The sequence below is a fragment of the Podarcis raffonei genome, chromosome 8, assembly GCF_027172205.1.
Source record: "Podarcis raffonei isolate rPodRaf1 chromosome 8, rPodRaf1.pri, whole genome shotgun sequence".
Classification (NCBI taxonomy): Eukaryota; Metazoa; Chordata; class Lepidosauria; order Squamata; family Lacertidae; genus Podarcis; species Podarcis raffonei.
In genome coordinates, this window is record NC_070609.1 from 418,127 (window position 1) to 437,500 (window position 19,374).

The 19,374-nt window shown below is 53.6% G+C and overlaps 1 protein-coding gene across 2 annotated transcripts; it reads left to right on the forward strand.

Annotated features, from left to right (window-relative positions):
* Positions 1-346: 346 nt before the first annotated feature.
* Positions 347-18,156, forward strand: CCDC9 (coiled-coil domain containing 9). Of its 2 annotated transcripts, none has more exons than XM_053397607.1 (14): positions 347-513; positions 714-818; positions 2,626-2,784; positions 2,891-3,148; positions 3,226-3,309; positions 3,422-3,601; positions 4,585-4,784; positions 5,223-5,269; positions 7,951-8,092; positions 8,228-8,327; positions 10,120-10,492; positions 11,641-11,799; positions 11,902-11,966; positions 18,033-18,156. In XM_053397607.1, exons 1-14 carry the CDS (start codon positions 511-513, stop codon positions 18,051-18,053), a joined length of 1,896 nt encoding a protein of 631 aa, XP_053253582.1. In that variant the 5' UTR covers positions 347-510; the 3' UTR covers positions 18,054-18,156. The 2 variants fall into 2 exon arrangements, with proteins under 2 accessions (XP_053253582.1, XP_053253581.1); XM_053397606.1 differs by having other exon boundaries at positions 499-513; positions 3,425-3,601.
* Positions 18,157-19,374: the final 1,218 nt, after the last annotated feature.

Consider the following 19,374-nt stretch of genomic DNA (forward strand, 5'->3'; position numbering starts at 1 on the left):
GGGGTTGGGATGGATGACCCCCGGGTCCCACTCCGACTCTCCTATTCTAAGGTTGCGAGGCCACCGAGGCTGCCCCGGGCCATTGTTCTGCGCCCGATCCGCCCACGATGGATGGACGGGCGCCGGTCCCAGAATCGCGGCTCCGAGGGAGAAGCTCCTCGCCCGGACCCAGCGCCTGCCGCCCCCCAACCTCGCTGCGGGGCTCCCCTCTCCGCACCCCACCAGCAGCTCCGAGCCTGGGCGCAAGGGACGCGGAGGATCGCGCGCAGCCCTTCTGCGCAACCGCCTGTCCCGGGAATGGGGTGGGGGTGGGGCGGGAGCCACGTGACCAGCCCCTCCCCCCGCCCGTGGGAAGGAAGCGGAAGAGGGACCCACGTGGGGGCGGGGAGGGCGGAGCGGCCGAGTTTCCGCGTCTCCCGGCGGGGGAGGGCGGCGAGGGAGGCAGCGCCCGGACGCCTGGGTTTCCCGGACGCCTGGGTCCCTTCTCCGGACGCGGCGTCTTCGGGCGCAATGGTAAGGGGAGGAAGGGCGGCGGCGGGGGGGGGGGAGCGGCGCCTTGGCCGCCGAGGCTCCTGCGGGCCGGACCGGAGCCTGTCCCGGGCCGGGGGCGCCTCCGCGTCGCCTGGTCCTGCCCGAGGGGGCGCCCGCTCCGGGTCCGGGGGCGCAGCCGGAGAAGAAGCCCCCTGATCTCTCTGTCTCCCCCCCCCGCCCAGTCCGCTTCCTTGGACCTGAAGTCGAAGGAGGAGAAGGACGCCGAGCTGGACAAGCGGATCGAGGCCCTGCGGCGCAAGAACCAGGCGCTCATCAAGCGCTACCAGGTGGGCCGCGCGGGGCGGGCAGGGGAGCCGGCGCTCTGCACGTGCGCAGAGTCCCGCGGGCGGCTGATCCGGGGGGGAGGAAGAGGCGTCGCCCGGCTAAGCGGCTTAGCGAGGCCCGGGCGCCTTTGCTACGTGTGACCTTGCCAGGGGCGGCCAGGCATACAGAGCTGGAAGGGGCACCCAGGGGTCCTCTAGCCAACCTCCTGCCATGGCACAGCTGCTGTTGTTGAGTCGTGTCCGCCTCTTCGTGGCCCCCTGGACCAGAGCACGCCAGGCCCTCCTGTCTTCCACTGCCTCCCGCAGTTTGGTCAAACTCATGTTCGTAGCTTCAAGAACACGGTCCCACCATCACGTCCTCTGTCGTCCCCTTCTCCTTGTGCCCTCCATCTTTCCCAACATCAGGGTCTTTTCCAGGGAGTCTTCTCTTCTCCTGAGGTGGCCAAAGTATTGGAGCCTCAGCTTCAGGATCTGTCCTTCCAGTGAGCACTCAGGGCTGATTTCCTTCAGAATGGATACGTTTGATCTTCTTGCAGTCCATGGGACTCTCAAGAGTCTCCTCCAGCACCAGAATTCAAAAGCATCCATTCTTCGGCGTTCAGCCTTCTTGATGGTCCAGCTCTCACTTCCATACATCACTACAGTGGTACCTCGGGTTATAGACGCTTCAGGTTACAGACTCTGTTAACCCAGAAATAGTACCTCCGGTTAAGAACTTTGCTTCAGGATGAGAACAGAAATTGCATGGCAGCGGTTTGGCAGCAGCAGGAGGCCCCATTAGCTAAAGTGGTGCGTCAGGTTAAGAACAGTTTCAGGTTAAGAACAGACCTCTGGAACGAATTAAGTTCTTAACCCGAGGTACCACTGTGCCACTCGGGCCTCTTTTTTGCTCTTCAAGATATGGCAATCCTAATGGACTGTCCCGAAAGACCACTAATCAACATCACACCACCCTGAAAAGAAGTGGCATGATGGAGTGACACGTGGTTCTGTCCCAGGCTTGCTAACACTTAACATATTTTCCGCTCTATAAGACGCACCAGACCACAAGACGCACCTAGTTTTTGGAGGAGGAAAACAAGAAAAAAAATATTCTGAATCCCAAAAGCCAGAACAGCAAGAGGGATCGCTGCGCAGTGAAAGCAGCAGTCCCTCTTGCTGTTCCGGCTTCTGGGATAGCTGCGCAGCCTGCATTCGCTCCATAAGACGCACACACATTTCCCCTTACTTTTTAGGAGGGAAAAGGTGAGTCTTATAGAGCAAAAAATACGGTAAGTTCTTAACCCGAGGCACCACTGTACTGGGAAAACCACAGCTTTTACTATACGGACCTTTGTTGGCAAGATGATGTCTCTGCTTTTTAAGATGCTGTCTAGGTTTGTCATTGCTTTTCTCCCAAGAAGCAGGCATCTTAATTTCGTGACTGCTGTCCCCATCTGCAGTGATCATGGAGTCCAAGAAAGTAAAACCTCTCACATTGCGCCTCAGGAATCCCTGGGGACGGGGGCCAGGGCCCCTCTGCTCCAAGGCTTCCTGAGAAGGGGCGTCCACCACCTTCCAAGATCATGGAGGGATCCGGCGGTCATCTAGCCCAACCCCCTGCAGTGCAGGGAACACAGTTCAAGAACCCCTGGCAGGAAGGAGAGTCTTCCAAGGCAGCCCCTTCCCCAAAGACTCCCCTTCTCTGCCGTTGGAATTAATTGCCCCGAAGATGCAGCGGGGGGGGGGGTCCCCTGAGAGGCCTGTGATTTCTTGGGGGGGTGGGCTGCCTGCCTCCCCACCTGACGCACTCTTCTCTCCTCCCCCCCAGGAGATAGAAGAAGACCGAAAGAAGGCTGAGCAGGAGGGCATTGCCGTGACGGGGGTCCATCATTGCCACCCCCGCTCTGCAGAGGGGGAGGGCCCAGAACGCCGGCGGGGGGAGCTGGACACCCCCACCCTGACGGTGCAGGTCTTGCTGTCCCCAGAGGTGGGTGCTGTGCAGGGGGGAGAGGCAGAAGGGTGGGGGGCGTGGCTGGGGAGGGGGGCAACAGGGGCTCCCCTCTCACCCATTTCCCACTTCTGTCTCCCCGCAGGAGAAGCGCCTGGTCAGCAGCGACAGGAAGCCCTTCCGCCCCGGCCCAGGCACCCCCCGGGGCTCCGTCCGAGGCACCCCCTACCCAGGCCCCCGCTCCCCACGAGCTGAGGGACCCCCGGAGCAGCCCCGATGGGAAGGGGCCGGCCCGGACGGCCCAGGGGCCAGCAGGCGAGGGGGAGGGCGAGGGGCCCGCGGACAGAGGGCGAGGGGCCGGGGGGCCCCCGCTGGCGACGCCGGGCCTGACCGGAGATCCAAGGTGAGGGGTCTGGGGCCTAGGGGGGGGTGGGAAGCGGGGAGACCGGACCCCCCCCCTGAGCCCCTCTTTCTCGGCAGGAGTGGGAAGAGCGTCGCCGGCAAAACATTGAGAAGATGAATGAGGAGATGGAAAAGATTGCGGAGTACGAACGCAGCCAGCGGGTGAGTCTGGGGGGCGGGGAGGGGGCTTGTGCTGCTGGGAAGTGGGGTCCGTATGGGGCAAGAGCCTCTGGCCTGGCCTGGACCTGGGGGTCTCCCCCCTCTCTCCTCCCAGCAGGACGGTGCCCAGGAGAAGAATCCCATCCGGAACTTCCTGGACGACCCGCGGCGCAGCGGCGCCTTTGCCGAGACGGACCGGCGGGAGGGCAGCCGGCGCCACGTCCGCAACTGGGGGGGCGCCGACTTTGAGAAGGTCAAGACGGGCATGGAGCAGGGCAAGCAGTGGTCGCCCCCGGTACGTCGCCCAATTCTGCTGCTGATCCAGGGTAGATCCAGTGGAGTTGGCAGAGTAACAACTTAAACACGTTGCAGGATTCCCCCAAAATAGACCAGAGGCCATTGCGTTTCGTCCAGCAGAGCTTTGCAGAATGGGCACAAATCCCATCCATTCAGGATTGGCCCTGTTCAGTTGCAGCAGACTTAGCTTAAACTTACAGTCACCTATACGCAATAAGTCTTAACATTAAGGATACTATGTACAGTTGTAACTTGGTTCTCAAACGCCTTGGTACTCGTATGCTTTGGCTCCCAAATGCCGAAAACCTGGACGTACTGTACTTTTCTGTGTATAAGACTAGGTTTTTTTAATTGGAAAAAAAATATTCAAAATTGTGGCTCATCTTATACACAGATACGGTCTCCCACCATTTTCTCAATGTGGAGTCCCCCAAAATAGGGGGCGTCTTATACATGGAGGCGTGTTATACACGGGAAAATACGGTAAGTGTTCTGGTTTCCGAACATTTTTCGGAGGTCAAACGTCCGGCGTGGCTTCTGCTTGAGTGCAGGAAGCTCCTGCAGCCAATCAGAAGCCGCGCCTTGGTTTTCGAATAGTTTTGGGAGTCGAACGGACTCCTGGAACGGATTAATTTTGAGAATCAAGGTTCCCCAATACGGAACACCATCCCAGAAGGAAAGGAGCTTCTGGCAGGCGGAGAAGATACGTTTCTGCCCCAGGGATGTGGGTGTGCCGTGTGGCCCCCTGGCCCTCTGTGGGGCTCCTCCCTTCCTTGGCCTTGGTGCCCCAGATCCCCCCTTTGCAGCTTTCCTGGTTTTGGGGGCTGCATCCTTGCAGCAAGGGGTCCCTCCACCTGCCTGCTCCTCTTTGCCCTGGGTACCTGACCTCCCTCCCTCCGTCTAGAATCATAGATCTTTAGAGTGGGGGTCCCGGCAGCGCAGGGGTCTGACCTCGGCTTGAGAACTGGCTCTCCCTGGCAGGGTCGCGGTGGCGCCCGGCGCCGGGGGGTTCCGGTTGCGTCCCCCATGGACATGACGCTCTCCATGACGGGCCGGGAGCGCGCAGAGTACGTCCGGTGGAAGCAGGAGCGGGAGCAGATTGACCAGGAGCGCCTGGCCAGGCACCGCCAGCCCACGGGGGAGTGGCGCCGCGAGTGGGACGCCCAGAAGATGGAGGCCGCGTGAGTCAGAGGGGCAGGGGGTGCGGGAGGAGGAGGCGGGGGGCCTTGGGGCTTTCCTGGGGGGGGAGGGGACTGGGTGACCCTGGGCTCCACTTACTTGCAGAGCAGGAAATAGAGGGGGAGGGGGCCCTTTATTTACCTGTTTCATGAAATTATATTTAAAAAACGAAACTTCAAAGCAGTTTACAAAGCAATAAAATCATCCCTAATAAAAAATCAGCAATGAAACATTGCAGAAGGCAAAGGGGGTTTCTGGCCATCTCCTCTTGGAAGTGGGGGGCTGGGCTGGGCAGAACCCACTTTTTGGAGGGGTTTTGTGCCTTCCAAGGGTTCTGAGCAGCCTCCTGGAATCACAGGATCGTAGAATTGGGACCCCCAAGGGTCATCCAGCCCAACCCCTGGCTGATCTTCCTCACTGTCCTCCTTTCCCTTTCCCAGGTTTAAAGAGGGTGCCAAGCCCAGCGGTCCAAGCGGCGGAAGGCATGGTAAGGGGCTTTGGGGAGACCCTCTGGGTGGGCTCCTGGGCGCAGACCCCTGTGACGAGCTCAGGTGTCTCAGTCACCGCTCAAGCCGACCTGCCCACTCTCACTTCAATATATAATAATACGCTAGTTCACTTCAAGTCGTTTTCAGAGGTTTTGGCTTTCTAGTTTGGTTCCTTTCTCAGATGGCACTTTCCTTCAGTTTGTTTAGTCGTTTAGTTGTGTCCGACTCTTTGTGGCCCCCTGGACCAGAGCATGCCAGCCACTCCTGTCTTCCACTGCCTCCCGCAGTTTGGTCAGACTCATGTTCATAGCTTCGAGAACACTGTCCCACCATCTCGTCCTCTGCCGTCCCCTTCTCCTTGTGCCCTCCATCTTTCCCAGCATCAGGGTCTTCTCCAGGGAGTCTTCTCTTCTCAGGAGGTGGCCAAAGTCTTGGAGCCTCAGCTTCAGGATCTGTCCTTCCAGTGAGCACTCAGGGCTGATTTCCTTCAGAATGGATCGGTTTGATCTTCTTGCAGTCCATGGGACTCTCAAGAGTCTCCTCCAGCACTATAATTCAAAAGCATCCATTCTCTGGCGATCAGCCTTCTTGATGGTCCAGCTCTTACTTCCATACATCACTGCTGGGAAAACCTTCCTTCAGTTACCCCCCACCCCTTTAACAAATCCTGCTCCTGAGGTGCTTTCAGTAATAGTCTATGGCAGTGGTGGTGAACCCACGGCACGTGTGCCAGAGTGGGCACCCAGAGCCCTCTTGCTTGGCAGGCTCGCCATCGGCCCAGCAGTTCCATTCTTGGGGGTTGTCAGAGGGAGCAGCCACTGTGGATGGGAGCATGCGACGGATGCAACAGCGTTGGGGGAGTTGCGCACCCGCCAAGCAGCTCATTTTCTGCAGCCCCGCTCCCCCCCACGTGATTAATTTTGCCAGAAGCAGGAAACACCGTATTTTTTGCTCCACAAGACGCACTTTTTTCCTCCTAAATAGTATGGCGAAATGTTTGTGTGTCTTATGGAGCAAATGCGTGGTCCCTAGAGCTGAATTGTCCAGGGGTGAAAAGCAGATCATGCTCTTTTTTTTTTAAAGAGGGAAGTGGGTGTTGAAGCAATCGGGAGGGAGATAAGGGACTCTAGAGATGAAGGAGGCTGCCTGGGAGGGAGGAGGTAAAAGCCCATGGATCCTCAGGATTTTTGCACTTGACTACCCCAAACTCACTGTCAGATCACATGTCTGTGGCCACAGCATGAACCACAAAAATCATACATCCACTGTTTCGTTCAGAATATTTTCCCCCTTGTTTTCCTCCTCTAAAAACTAGGTGCGTCTTATGGTCAGGTGCGTCTTATGCAGTGGCAATAGGAACTCAGTAGGAAAAATGTACCTAAATGAAGCCTGATTTAGAGTGTTTGGCCCCCTTCTTAGAGCTCCTCCCTGGGCCCCCTTGTCCCCTCTGCCTCCTTAAGGACCTGCTGGACAGTCCGCTCTGCTTCAGGACAGATGTCTCCTTCCGCTTCCTTTTCTTGGAGGTCTGGCTGGTCTTTCTTCTCCCAGTCATGTCAAGGAGCAGCATGGGGGCTAAAAGGAGGAATAAATGGAGGACAATATCCCTGTCCCCCCAGAAAAGCTCTTCTTTCTCTTTCTGTGGAGGGTCCAGGCCCCTCTTGAAGGACCTTTGCCTTGCTCCAATCAGGTTGTAGATTTCCACCCCTTGGGACGGGACCGAAATATTTGACTTGCCTCATAGCAAACTGGCATTTTGAAGCTTGGACTGTTAGGCCATCTCTTTTTGTAGCAGCTTGGAGTGTATGAGGGAAACTTCCACTCCAGTGTCCCTTAATCCTTTTAAGACCTCTTTATTTATGGCAGAGGTCGGCAACCTTAGGCCCATGAGGGTCGCTTAGCCGGCCCATGAGCCATCCCCAAACCGAGCCACCTGCTCAGCAAGTCCCTGCGCGCTGCGCTAAACCGGTACAGCACGGCACAGGGGCTTCCTTCCACGGCCCCAGAAATCACTTCTGCGCAAGCCCAGACGCCGGAAATCGCATCTGCTCATGTTTGCAGCACCGGAAACCGCTTCTGTGCGCAATTGCCGGCGTCTGGGCGTGCGCAGAAGTGATTTCTGGTGCTGCCCTGGTCTGGCCCATGGAGAATCTCCGCAGGAGTGTACTGGCTCATGCTCAGTAAGCCTTGCCGACCCCTGATTTATGGTAAATCACACTTTATATATATCCTGCCAACCTAGCACTGTGAAAGCACGTCAAAGTGCAAGTAGATAAATAGGTACCGCTCCGGTGGGAAGGGAAACGGCATTTCCGTGCGCTGCTCTGGTTCGCCAGAAGCGGCTTAGTCCTGCTGGCCACATGACCCGGAAGCTGTACGCCGGCTCCCTTGGCCAGTAAAGTGAGATGAGCGCCACAATCCCAGAGTCGGCCATGACTGGACCTAATGGCCAGGGGTCCCTTTACCTTTACACTTTATATTTCAGCCTGACTCCTCACCCACCTGCACTCAACTGACTCTCTCTCTCTCCAAAGCCTCTCCTTTTAAGCCGTCCCTCCGGGAACCACGGCCAATCAGAGGCTGCTGTTCTTTAACCATTTGCTGGCAGGAGAAAAAAGTAACCAGCTTTTCGGAGGCAGTCCTCTGCCCTCCTGATTCCTTCCTCCCTTCCTCTTCCCCACAGATGAGCCCAGGCGGCCCCCCAAGCCCCCCACTTTCGGGCAGTTCCTGGCCGAGCCGCAGCCGGAGCGACGCAGGAAGGGCCGTGGCCGCGGAGGAGGGGGCAGGCGAGGAGGAGGGGGAGCAGGACCCCCCAAGCCCTACAGGTGAGGCTGGCCTCTGCGGAGATCAGTGGGGCAGACCCCCGACCCCCTGATTCTCCCCCTGGGGGGTGGGGGTGGCACCTCCGTCCTGGTTCAGCTATCGGGGCGAGTCTCAACTGCGGGTCTCTCTCCCCGCAGCATGCATGACGATCGCTGGGAGGAGCAGGAGGAGCAGCCGGCGCCGGCGGCGGATCGAGCCCCGGAGCAGCAGGAGGCAGGCAGGGCTGCCGCCCAGCAGGTCAGATGGGAGGGGAGGGGTTTTTGGGGGGTGGGGTCTTGGTCTTCCACCGGCTTCCCCTAAAGAGTGGGTCTCAAACTCTTTTCTCTGGGCCCCCCTTTCAGAATAAGAATCCGAAGGAATCTTAAGAGTTGGGAGGGGCACCCAGGGTGTCATCTAGTCCAGCCCCCCCCCCACCGCCAGGCAAGAATCACACCTGAAGAACCATAGGATTCTAGATTTGGGGTCCCAAGTGCCATCTAGTCTGTGTCAGGAGCTCAGCCTACACTCGAGTAGGACCCTGGCATGCCCGACTGGCATGTTCCCTCCCTCCTGGTTGATCGTTCGGGAGCTTCAAAAGCTTTCTTCTGCCCGAACGTCACAGCAACCGATGCCATCAGACACCGGCACACTTAGGGATCTGCAGAGTTTGCGCAGCTTGCGTGACAGACCTCAGCAACTCAGCATGTTGGCTAATCTACTTTATCTACATATAAACATACATGGAGCACTGCAACATGGCTCCCTCTCTCTCTAGCATCAGACAGCAAAGAGAAAAAGAACAAAGGACAAGAGTCCCACTTCATGGAACACAGGAACACAAACATCCTGTCTCTGTCACTTCCCACACTGTGGAGTCAAAACATGCACTGTCATGTGATAGACAACAATCCCATGACTGCAATCGTGGAGCAGGAATACTAACAGCCTGACCCCTCGCAATACACTTGCAGTGCTCATATCCACAAGGTTGGCGCTGAACGCAATGTTCCACGATTGTGCCACACCAACCTTTTAATAAGAAATACATCAGGAAAGACAACTAGAATTGTCCTCAGATTAATAATAATAATAATAATAATAATAATAATAATATCACTTGATGCATTTTGAAAAAATGGCTATCCATGTCTTGGAAATACAAAAAAAATGTTTTTATAGTATATAGTCATACCTTGGTTTCCAAACAGCTTAGTTCCTGAACGTTTTGGCTCCTGAGCGCCGCAAAAACCCAGAAGTGACTCTTCCGGTTTGCAAACTCTTTTTGGAAGCTGAACGTCTGACTGGCCTTCTGATTGGCTGCAGGAGCTTCCTGCAGCCAATCAGAAGCCGCGCTTTGGTTTCCAAATGTTTTGGAAGTTGAATGGACTTCCGGAACAGATTCTGTTTGACTTCCAAGGTCGGACTGTAGACTACACTGCACTGAAACGCATAAATGTTTCTCTGCTTGCCCTCGACTCTTCCATCGAGAAGACTTGAGAACCACTGTCCTAAAGCGAGAAGGACATCTCTCAATCGTAGTTGCTGCCACTAAGCAGCACAGGACCAGGGAATGATAGGCTGTCGGGGCTGGGAGGGACCCCAAGGTGCCGTCTAGTCCACCCCCTGCAAGGCAGGAGTATCAGCTGAAGCATCCGTGGCTGATGGCCGTCCAACCTCCACTTAAAAGCCTCCAATGAAGCAAAGAGTCCAATAGTAATAATAAAATAATAATAATTTACTATTTGTAGCCTGCCCACCTGGCTGGGTTTCCCCTTCCACCGCCATCAGCTGTTACCCTCAGAAAGTTCTTTCTAATGTTGAATCAGAATCTTGCCATTTCTGCCCTGAATGCTTTAGTGAAGCTTCCTGCGTTGTAGGGGGTTGGAATGGATGACCTCTGGGGGTCGCTTTCCAGCTCTGCAATTCTGTGCTTTACAAATTTGAAGCCATGGGTTCAGGTCCTGCCTTCCGTGCCTCTCTCGGGTGGTTCTTTGAAGCGCCGGGCCTTCACCCGCTGACCCCCGGCTTTGTCCTTCTTCTTCTTCCGCAGGCGGGGGCCCCCGCCTCCCCCAGCGCCGGGGAGAAGGAGGAAGAGGAGGAGGAAGACCAGTGGGAGGACGTCAGCGAGGGAGAGGAGGAGGAGGCCCAAGGCAGCGGCAGCCAGCCGGAGGAGGAGGAGGAGGAGGAAGGGCCTGCCTTGGCCCCCCGGCCCCCGGGGCGAAACGGACAGCTGTCTCTGACCATGCCTGCCCCCCAGGCAGAGACCCCCAGCGCAGAGGGGAAGCCACTCACCCCCTTCTCGCCAGCCGAGGGCTACTGCCCCGTCTCCGACTGGGGAGAGGAGATGGAGCTGAGCTCGCCCCGGGCAAACCCCCTCAAGAACCCCCTGGCCGCCCCTGGGGAGGCGCCGCCCCCCACGGCAGGTGAGGAGCCAAGCGGGGTGGGGTGGGGGGTCCGGTTCAGGGGTCCTGGGTCCCAAGCGCTGCTGTTTCCATGGGTCAGAACCAGGGTGGATTTGATTTAAACCATTTAAATCACAATCTGAATCACTAGTCAGTAAGACTCGATTTAAATCATTTTTTTTACAGAAAGACTTATTCTTGCTTGTTTAATTTTAATATTTACAACCAGAGGAAGGTTTCACTTTTGGAATAACAAATTTTCAGAGTAGTTTTTACAGTTATATAAAAAATGACTGATTTGGTTCTACTATTAGAAATACCTTGATAGATAATTATGAAATTGTGAGGTTTAATAAGTTAAATGTTTATATCTGGACAGCTTTTCTACTGTACAGTAGACGCTTGGGTTGCGAATGTGATCTGTGCGGGAGGCACGTTTGCAACTTGCAGCACTGCATCTGCGCACGCATGGGCTGCGATTCGACGGCTCTGCGCATTTTTAAAGCTCCAAAACCCGGAAATAACCTTTTCTGGTACTCCAGGGTTCAGCGCTGTGCGCAACCCGAAAACACGCAACCCAAAGCGTCTGTAACCCGAGGTATGACTGTAGATGATTGGAGGGAGAAAGATAATCATTTCCTTAATAACAATTGAAGCAATAACATTATAGCATGTTTGTTAACTGATGTGGTTTAAAAACAACTTAGGCCGAGTTTTAGCGCACATGAGAAATTAAAGCAAATCCTTATATCCTATTGAATAGCCTTTGGACTTAAATGGAACTTAAAAAGAAAAGTGTTAAACTTAAAAAGTGTATCTGAAGAAGTGTGCATGCACACGAAAGCTCATACCAAGAACTAACTTAGTTGGTCTTTAAGGTGCTACTGGAAGGAAAAAATTTTTTTGTCTTAAAAAGAAAATTATCTTTAGAAAGATTTTTCCTCCAGAAGCATTTTATTTTAAAAATCCATTTAAAATTTTAAAAATCAAAATTAAATTTAAAAAATCAGATTTTTTTGTTTTGTTTTTAAATCACTGGTTTTTATCCACCCTGGTCAGAACTCGGTTTGGGTCCTCCCAGCGCATAAAGTAACTGAGGGGGGTGGGGAATCCTCTGTCTCCCCCCCCCCACCTTGTGCAGCTATACCATCTTCCTTCTCTTTCTGCAGGGATGAAGCCCCCAGACCCTCCAGCTGAGCAGGGCTCCCCTCAAGCAGAAGGGGCGGCCCCTCCTGGCCCCATAGCGGCCCCCCCGGCTGTGGCGAGAGAGGAGAAGGAAGAGGAGGAGGACCCCCAAGTCGTGGCTGCCCAGGAGCCTGGAGAGCCAGGTGCTGCGAGGGGCAAGGAAGGACCCCCCCTGCCCACCCCTCTCTGCCAGACCTGCCTCTCCCTCGGGGACTGAAGCCCTTTTTATTCTCCCCCCCCCCCAGGCGCTGCCATGGAGCAGGACCCGGCGGCTGCGTCCGGCGCGGTGGAGATCACTGGTTTCCAGCGGGTGCGTTTCTGTAAGCTGCCCCCCAGCGGGCTCTAGCGGGCGCCCTCCCTGCGGGGCGGCCCTGGCATGGGGCGCAAGGACCTCTCTGTCTCCCTGCACTGGCTCTGCAGCGCCACCTCCTGGCTGCTCCCTCTTCTCGCCCCTTGCATGCGCCTGTCCTCCTCTCTGCATGGCCAGCCTGACCCTCTGCCCCACTTCCTGGCAGCAGCAGCAGCGGCTCTCTGGGCTTTCAGGGTCTCAAAGCGGTTTGCAGCATATTGAAACCTCAATGAAACAATCCAGAATCAAACATTTCCAAAGAAAGTCAAATACAGTGGTACTTCGGGTTACATACGCTTCAGGTTACAGACTCCGCTAACCCAGAAATAGTGCCTTGGGTTAAGAACTTTGCTTCAGGATGAGAACAGAAATCGTGCTCCGGCAGCAGCAGGAGGTCCCATTAGCTAAAGTGGTGCTTCAGGTTAAGAACAGTTTCAGGTTAAGAACGGACCTCCGGAACGAATTAAGTTCTTAACCCGAGGTACCACTGTATAGAGTATACAGTCAAAACAACATAACTAACAGAAATCTAAAATATTATCTTTAAAGATTTCAAAATATGGCAAAGGAGGTCAGCTACAGAATACAGTGGTACCTCTGGATGTGAACGGGATCCGTTCCGGAGCCCTGTTTGCATCCTGAGCAGAACACAACCTGCATCTGCACGTGCGCAGGTCACGATTTGCCACTTCTGCGCATGTGCATGACGTCATTTTTACCATCTGCGCATGTGCGAGCGGCGAAATCCGGAAGTAATGCATTCCATTACTTCCAGGTCGCCGTGGAGCGCAACCCGAAAACCCTCAACCTGAAGCAACTTCAAAATGTACAGGTAAAAGATAAAAATGAGAATTAAAGGTAAAAAAAAGAGGTGTTGTCTTTAGATAGATAGATAGAGCTTTTTATTTTTTTAAAAAAATGAGTAAAGTATAGGTAAAACAGGATAGGTAAAAGAGAGTGGAAAGTCTGGGGCGAAGTGGCAGTCCCAGGAAATGGCCTGTGATGGTTCAGGGCTGTTTTCTGGGTACTGCCATTTTAATTCTTAAGAGGGGAGTTTGAGGTGAAAATAAAATGAGGTTTAAATTGAGGGTGTGTGTGTGTGGAGAAGTGTGTCTTTAAATAGTGTGTAGAAAAGATAGCAATAAAAATAAAGATTCAAATAAAGGGTGGCTGCAGCAGCAGTGGCCCCTCTTGTAAAAAGAAAAATGATAAAAGTAGGTATATGGGGGGGGGAATAAAAAATAATTTCTTTTTTAAAAAAAGGGGGGAAAGGGAGAGGGGTAGGAAGGGGTAAAAAAAAGGATATTTTTTTTTAAAAAAAGAAAGGAGAAAAGAAGGGGGTAGTTTCTTCCTTTCTGCGATCTCCTTTGTCATGCGGCTTTGCATGAAGGGGTAGGCTCCAGTCGGCTCAGCCACGTGTTTTTTCGGAGCCTCTTTTGCCTTCCCGTGCTCACCTACCTCCCCTCTTCTTTGTCGGCAGAGATGGGGGCAGCAGCGTTAAAGTAAAGTTAGGGCTCCCTTTCCTTTCTTTTTCTTCTTCTTTCCCCCTTTTCTTTTTCTCCCTCTCTGCGTTAGCTCCACTGTCTTCCTGGATTTGGAGCTCCTCTCGGCTGTTGGGGGGGGGGGTCGGGTGCCTTTCCGGCTCAATCAAGGTCGTGGGGGGGGGTTTGGCTCCTTTGAAAGACGCCCCGGGCACCCCCGATTCCTCTCCGTTGGCAGTGTTGGCAGCAGAAGTCCTGGGAGCCCGGGAATCGGCCAGACAGAGCCTTTTACTCTGGCTGGCTTCAGGAGATCTTTTCTGCTCTTGCAGCCGCCATCTGCCTCGCCGGAAGTCCCTGACTGTACATATTTGACACAAAGTTAACAAAAAAAAAAAACCTTAAACTTTTTTTTTAAAAAAATTGCTAAGTGAAGTCAAATATGAAATGCACATTTAAACTGGCATAATGAACAAGAGAACAAAATATTATCGTAAGCATTTCCCCTCCAAACGAGGAGGATTTTGCTCCTTCTCCTCCCTGGCAACATTCAACTGGCCTGGGAAATGGGCGCAGCTGCCTTTCTGCTGGGCCAGGAATGCAGGGATCGGGGCAGACCCCCCCCAATGTCCCAAGAGGAGAGTTCTCCCCTTCCCTTTAGAAGGCATCTGAAGGCAGCCCTATTTAGGGAAGCCTTTAATGTGTGGCAGACTATTGTATTTTAATATTTTGTTGGAAGCTGCCCAGAGTGGCTGGGTATACATAATATATTATATATTATTATTATTATTATTATTATTATTATTATTATTATTATTATTATTATTATTATTATTCTCCCCCCCTCCCCGGGTGGCCAGAGCTGGTGGGAGTGAGTTGGGCTCCAAAGCGAGGAGCGGCTGCAATTCTGGGAAAGAAGGGCGGAAGGGAAGGAGGCTGGAGAGTCTCTGTAGGAATTTCCCCAGCCCTTCCCTGGTGGAATCCTGGCCACTTCCCTCCATGGAAATGTTGTGCAATTATTCAAAGGGGGTGGGTGGGGGGGTGCGGAGAGTAGATTCTTCAGACACACAAATAGGAAGCCACATTCAGGGATCACATTTATTTTTATTAACTTATTCCTTGCCTTTTTCTCCAAGGAGCTGGAGGTGGGTGTGTCCCCCCCCCCAATTTAATCCCTGTGACGACCCTCCGAGGGGGTTAGGTAGGCTGAGAGAGTGAGCCCCCCAGTCGCCCCCTGTGAGCCTCAAAGGTGGAGGAGGGATCTTGAATTTGGTCTTCGTGGAATCTTCACACGGCCCAGGAGGTGGGTTGGGCCAGAGGCGGCGACTGGACCAAAGTCGCACCCCATGAGCTTTCTGGCTGGGGGGGGGATTTGAACTTTGGTTTTCCGGATCCTACCCTGACACTTGGAAAAGGGGGGGCTGTCCAAAAGGCCATTTTTTTGGGGGGCTTGGTGCGTCCCAAGGGCCCTGAGCAGCTTCATAGAATCAGAGACTTGTAGAGTTGGCAGGGATACCCAGGGGTCATCTAGACCAACCCGCTGCCAAATCCAGGTCTCCGCCAGCCTTTTAGTGTTGGCATGGAAGCCTGGTGGCCTTGGCATCACGGGGAGTGGGGGGAGACGGGTCTTGCTGGCTGCCGGCCCCCGTGGCTCTTATGCTCTGCTCCCCACAGTCAGAAGGAGCTAGGCCAGGGTGGATGGAAATCAATGATTTCTTTAAAAAATAAAAAAAAATAGGATTTTTAAAAATTTAAATCAGATTTTTAAAATAAAATGCTTTGGGAGGGAAAATCTTTCTAAAGGTAGTTTTCTATTTAAGTTCCATTATAGTCCAAAGATTCATCAGGAAATAAGGATTTGTTTTAAGTTTTTCATGGGTGCTAAAACTCCGTCTAAGTTGTTGGGGTTTTTTTAAAAAAAAGTTTAACCACATCAGTTAACAAACGTGGATACACATGCTATAATGCTATTGTTTTAGTTAAATAAATTGTTATTAGGGAAATGATTATTTTTTTCTCCTTCCAGTCAAGTAGAGCAGAAAAGTTGTCCAAATATAAACAGTTAACTTGTGAAACCTCACCAGAATTTCATAATTTTCTGTCAAGGTATTTCTAATGTTGTTGTTGTTGTTGTTTAGTCGTTTAGTCGTGTCCGACTCTTCGTGACCCCATGGACCAGAGCACGCCAGGCACCTCTGTCCTCCACTACCTCCCGCAGTTTGGTCAGACTCATGTTTGTGGCTTCGAGAACACTATCCAACCATCTCATCCTCTGTCGCCCCCTTCTCCTTGTGCCCTCCATCTTTCCCAGCATCAGTGTCTTCTCCAGGGAGTCTTCTCTTCTCATGAGGTGGCCAAAGTACTGGAGCCTCAGCTTCACGATCTGTCCTTCCAGTGAGCACTCAGGGCTGATTTCATTAAGAATGGATGCGTTTGATCTTCTTGCAGTCCATGGGACTCTCAAGAGTCTTCTCCAGCACCATAATTCAAAAGCATCAATTCTTCGGCGATCAGCCTTCTTTATGGTCCAGCTCTCACTTCCATACATCACTACTGGGAAAACCATGGCTTTAACTATACGGACCTTTGTTGGCAAGGTGACGTCTCTACTTCTCAAGATGCTGTCTAGGCCTGTCATTGCCCTTCTCCCAAGAAGCAGGCGTCTTTTAATTTCTAATAGTATTTCTAATAGTATCACCAAATCAGGAATTTTTGATATAACTGTAAAATCTACTCTGAAAATTTATTATTCCAAAAGTGAAACCTGGTTGTAAATATTAAGATTATACCAGCAAGAATGAGTCTTTCTGTAAAAAAAATGATTTAAATTGGGTCTTACTGACTAGAGATTTAAATCGTGATTTAAATGGATTTGATTTAAATCAAATGCACCCTGAGCACTGCTTCCGGAGACCCGTTGCCGGAAGCCCCAGGAAGGGTGAGTGTTGCTCTCGTGGTCGGATCCTGCCCGCAGGTTTCCCATTGGGGCATCTGATTGGCCACTAGGAGAACAGGAGGCTGGTCCAGATCCGGCAGCCAGGATCTTCTGATGTGCTAGTGGAACCTCCAGCTCCAGCGGCAGTCTATCTCTATGGGGAATGAGCCACTGCGAGGGCTGCCTGCTGGGCCAAGGGCCTGATCCTGCAGGCTGTTCTTCGGGGGGCAGGAGCCACGTCTAGCTGCCGGTTGGGGAAAGTCCTTGTCTGTTTCTCTGCTTCCGTTTGCCGCATTAAACCTTTTCTATTTCTCTCTGGGCTTTTCTCCTCTTCTGCGCATGCAGCCCCCCCCCGCCCAGGTTCTCTGTCTCAGGAATTGCCAGCTGGCTTGATTCATGGGCTGTGGCAGAGGGGAGACCCCCTCCAGGAGAGAGCAAAGGGGTGCTGCTGCAGGTTTGGGAAAGGGCAGGCGGTTGCCTTGGGCCTGATGGGACGTCCCTCTCCTCAGTTGCAGTTCCTGCATTGTGGGGGTTGGGCTGGATGACCCCCCGGTGTCCCAACCAGCCCTGCAGTTCCCTGTTTCTTCAGCTGTGCAGTTGAAAAGGGGATGCTGCCCTCTGCTGGGAAAGCAGGGCACTGCAAGACAAGCCCATTCAGGTCATCTTTATTAGCCTGCAGGAGGATGATGATAATAATAATAACAACAACAACAACAACAACAACAACAACAACAACAACAACAATAATAATATTTATACCCCACCCACCTGACTGGGTTTCCCCAGCCGCTGTGGGTGGCTCCCAACAGAATTAATGATAATCCTTTTTTACCTGGGAAGAGGAAGTGGCCACTGTCTCTCCCTCCCACACCTTCCTCGTACCTGAATTTCAAGAGTATTCGGCTTTGGCAAGAGCAGAGGGCAGGGCTTGCTCTTCAGAAAATTTCCTGCAAAGACCTTCCCCTCCCACAGGGGATGGAGAGCCTTCAATGGCTCTTGATCATTCTTCTGGAGTTTTTGCCCCCAGTCCGTAGAATTGCGGCCTTGGAAGGCGCCCAAAGTCCATCTTGCCCAACCCCAGTCGCAGAGAAATACCCTGCTTAAAAGCCTCCAAGGAAGGAGAGCCCATCGCCTTCCCAGGGAGCCCCTTCTCCTCTCGGATGCCTCTGACTCTTGGAATATTCCCTTCCTGATATTTAGTTGGAATCTCCCTCCTTGCCCTCGGAAGCCACGGGTTCGAGTTCTCCCTTCTGGAGCAGCTCGCTCCATTTTCAGCCTTTCAGATATTTGAAGAAGGCTCTCATACCGTCATTATTTCATAATTCACTTTTGGCGGGGGCTTGCTTGCTTTGGGTCCAGATCAAAACAAAGCCCAAACTCCCAGCGAGACTAAAATGTGGGTTGAATTTCAAGGCAAGAGTCAAGAAACACCAAATGGGAGGCTGGTTATTTTTTTAAAAATGGGTCTCTTCCTCTCCACTGGCTCGTCCCTTCTCTGCCTGGCTCACCTGCGCCCAGGTGTGTTTGTGTGTGTGCATGTTGGGGGGGGTCTCAGGTGGGACCTGTCCTCCCCCCCTACTTGTGACTGATTCTCTTTCCCTCCCGCCCCCCCAGGAGCAGACGGAGGAGGCCTGAGGTCCAGGAGGACATTCCCTGTCGCTCTGCTCACCCCGGGTTGTGGGGCAAGTCCTGAGAGTTCGGAGCCAGAGCAGCTTCCTCCATGGAGGGGGTGGGATCTGCAGCCCCCCCCCGTAATCTGCCTGCTTGGACCACTCCTTTGCACAGCCTCCAATACGAGTGGGGGGACGCCAGCCCCCGCCCTGCCCCAATGCCTTTTGCTGCTGTTCACGCAAGTCACCTGGCAGGTGGGGAAAGTGCCCCCCAGCTGCATGTGAGGCTGTTGCTGACCCCTGCCAGATGAGGCACATTTTTCAACGGGGGGGACTTTGCTTTGCGCCCCTTGCAGTCCCTGTCGTCATCGTCCCCCTTCTGTGCATCGCTCTTTTATGCCGTTTCCAGGATTGGGGGGCTCTGAGGGTGGGGAGAGCAAGGCCCCCAGTCTGGTGGGGGGAGCGGTGGCAGCAGCAGCAGCAGCTCCTTGTGTTGGGAGGGGCTGCCCCCTCTGCTGGGGTGAGGGCTGTCTGTGGGGCTGCCCCATATCATGTGCAAATGAAAGGGTTTCCTGTCAATAAAGCCTTTCCCTCGACTTTCTGCCTTGTCCTCCCTTGCTAGAGTGAATGGGGGGGGTGTTTTCTCAGGAGGAGGGGTCTTCCTCTCCCGGGGGTGGGGTGGGGGTGTCGCCGGATGCCTTGGGCTGGATTCAGCTTGCCATGTTTTTAAATAGCTGCAACTGCATCTCGTGGGCAGGAAAATGTAGGGTGAGAATCTCCCCAAGTATGGCTATGGGCTCGCTGGCCACTCTGCAAGGTCCAGCCTCCTGTTTTCCCCTTGGGAGGGGCTGGGAGGTGCCTGGAGGAAGCCCACCCAGCTGTGGGTCTGGAGGCAACTTGTCCTTGCCCCCCCCTCTTTAACTGCTTTGCAGTGGTAGAGTGGATCTGAGCATGGAGGTTCTTGCTGCAGGTGGGCGACCCCTCCAAGCCCCCCTCTCCTGACCCACTAAGGGAGGTAATAATAGCACAGTAGAAGGCTAATCAGCAGCAATTAATTCATAGAACCGTAGAGTCGGAAGGGACCCCAAGGGCCATCTAGTCCAACCCTCTCTTGCAGGAGTCTCAGCTAAAGCACCTGACAGATTGGCCACCCAACCTCTGCTTAAAAACCTCCAAGGAAGGAGAGGCCACCAGTGTCCCATCGGAAAGTTCTTCCTGGTCTTGAGTCGGCATCTCCTTCCTTGTAGCTTGAAGCCGTGGGTTCGAGTCCTGCCCTTTGGAGCAGGAGAAAAGGAGCTTGCTCCCTCTTCCAGGCCTTGGGATATTTGAAGATGGCTCTCATTTCT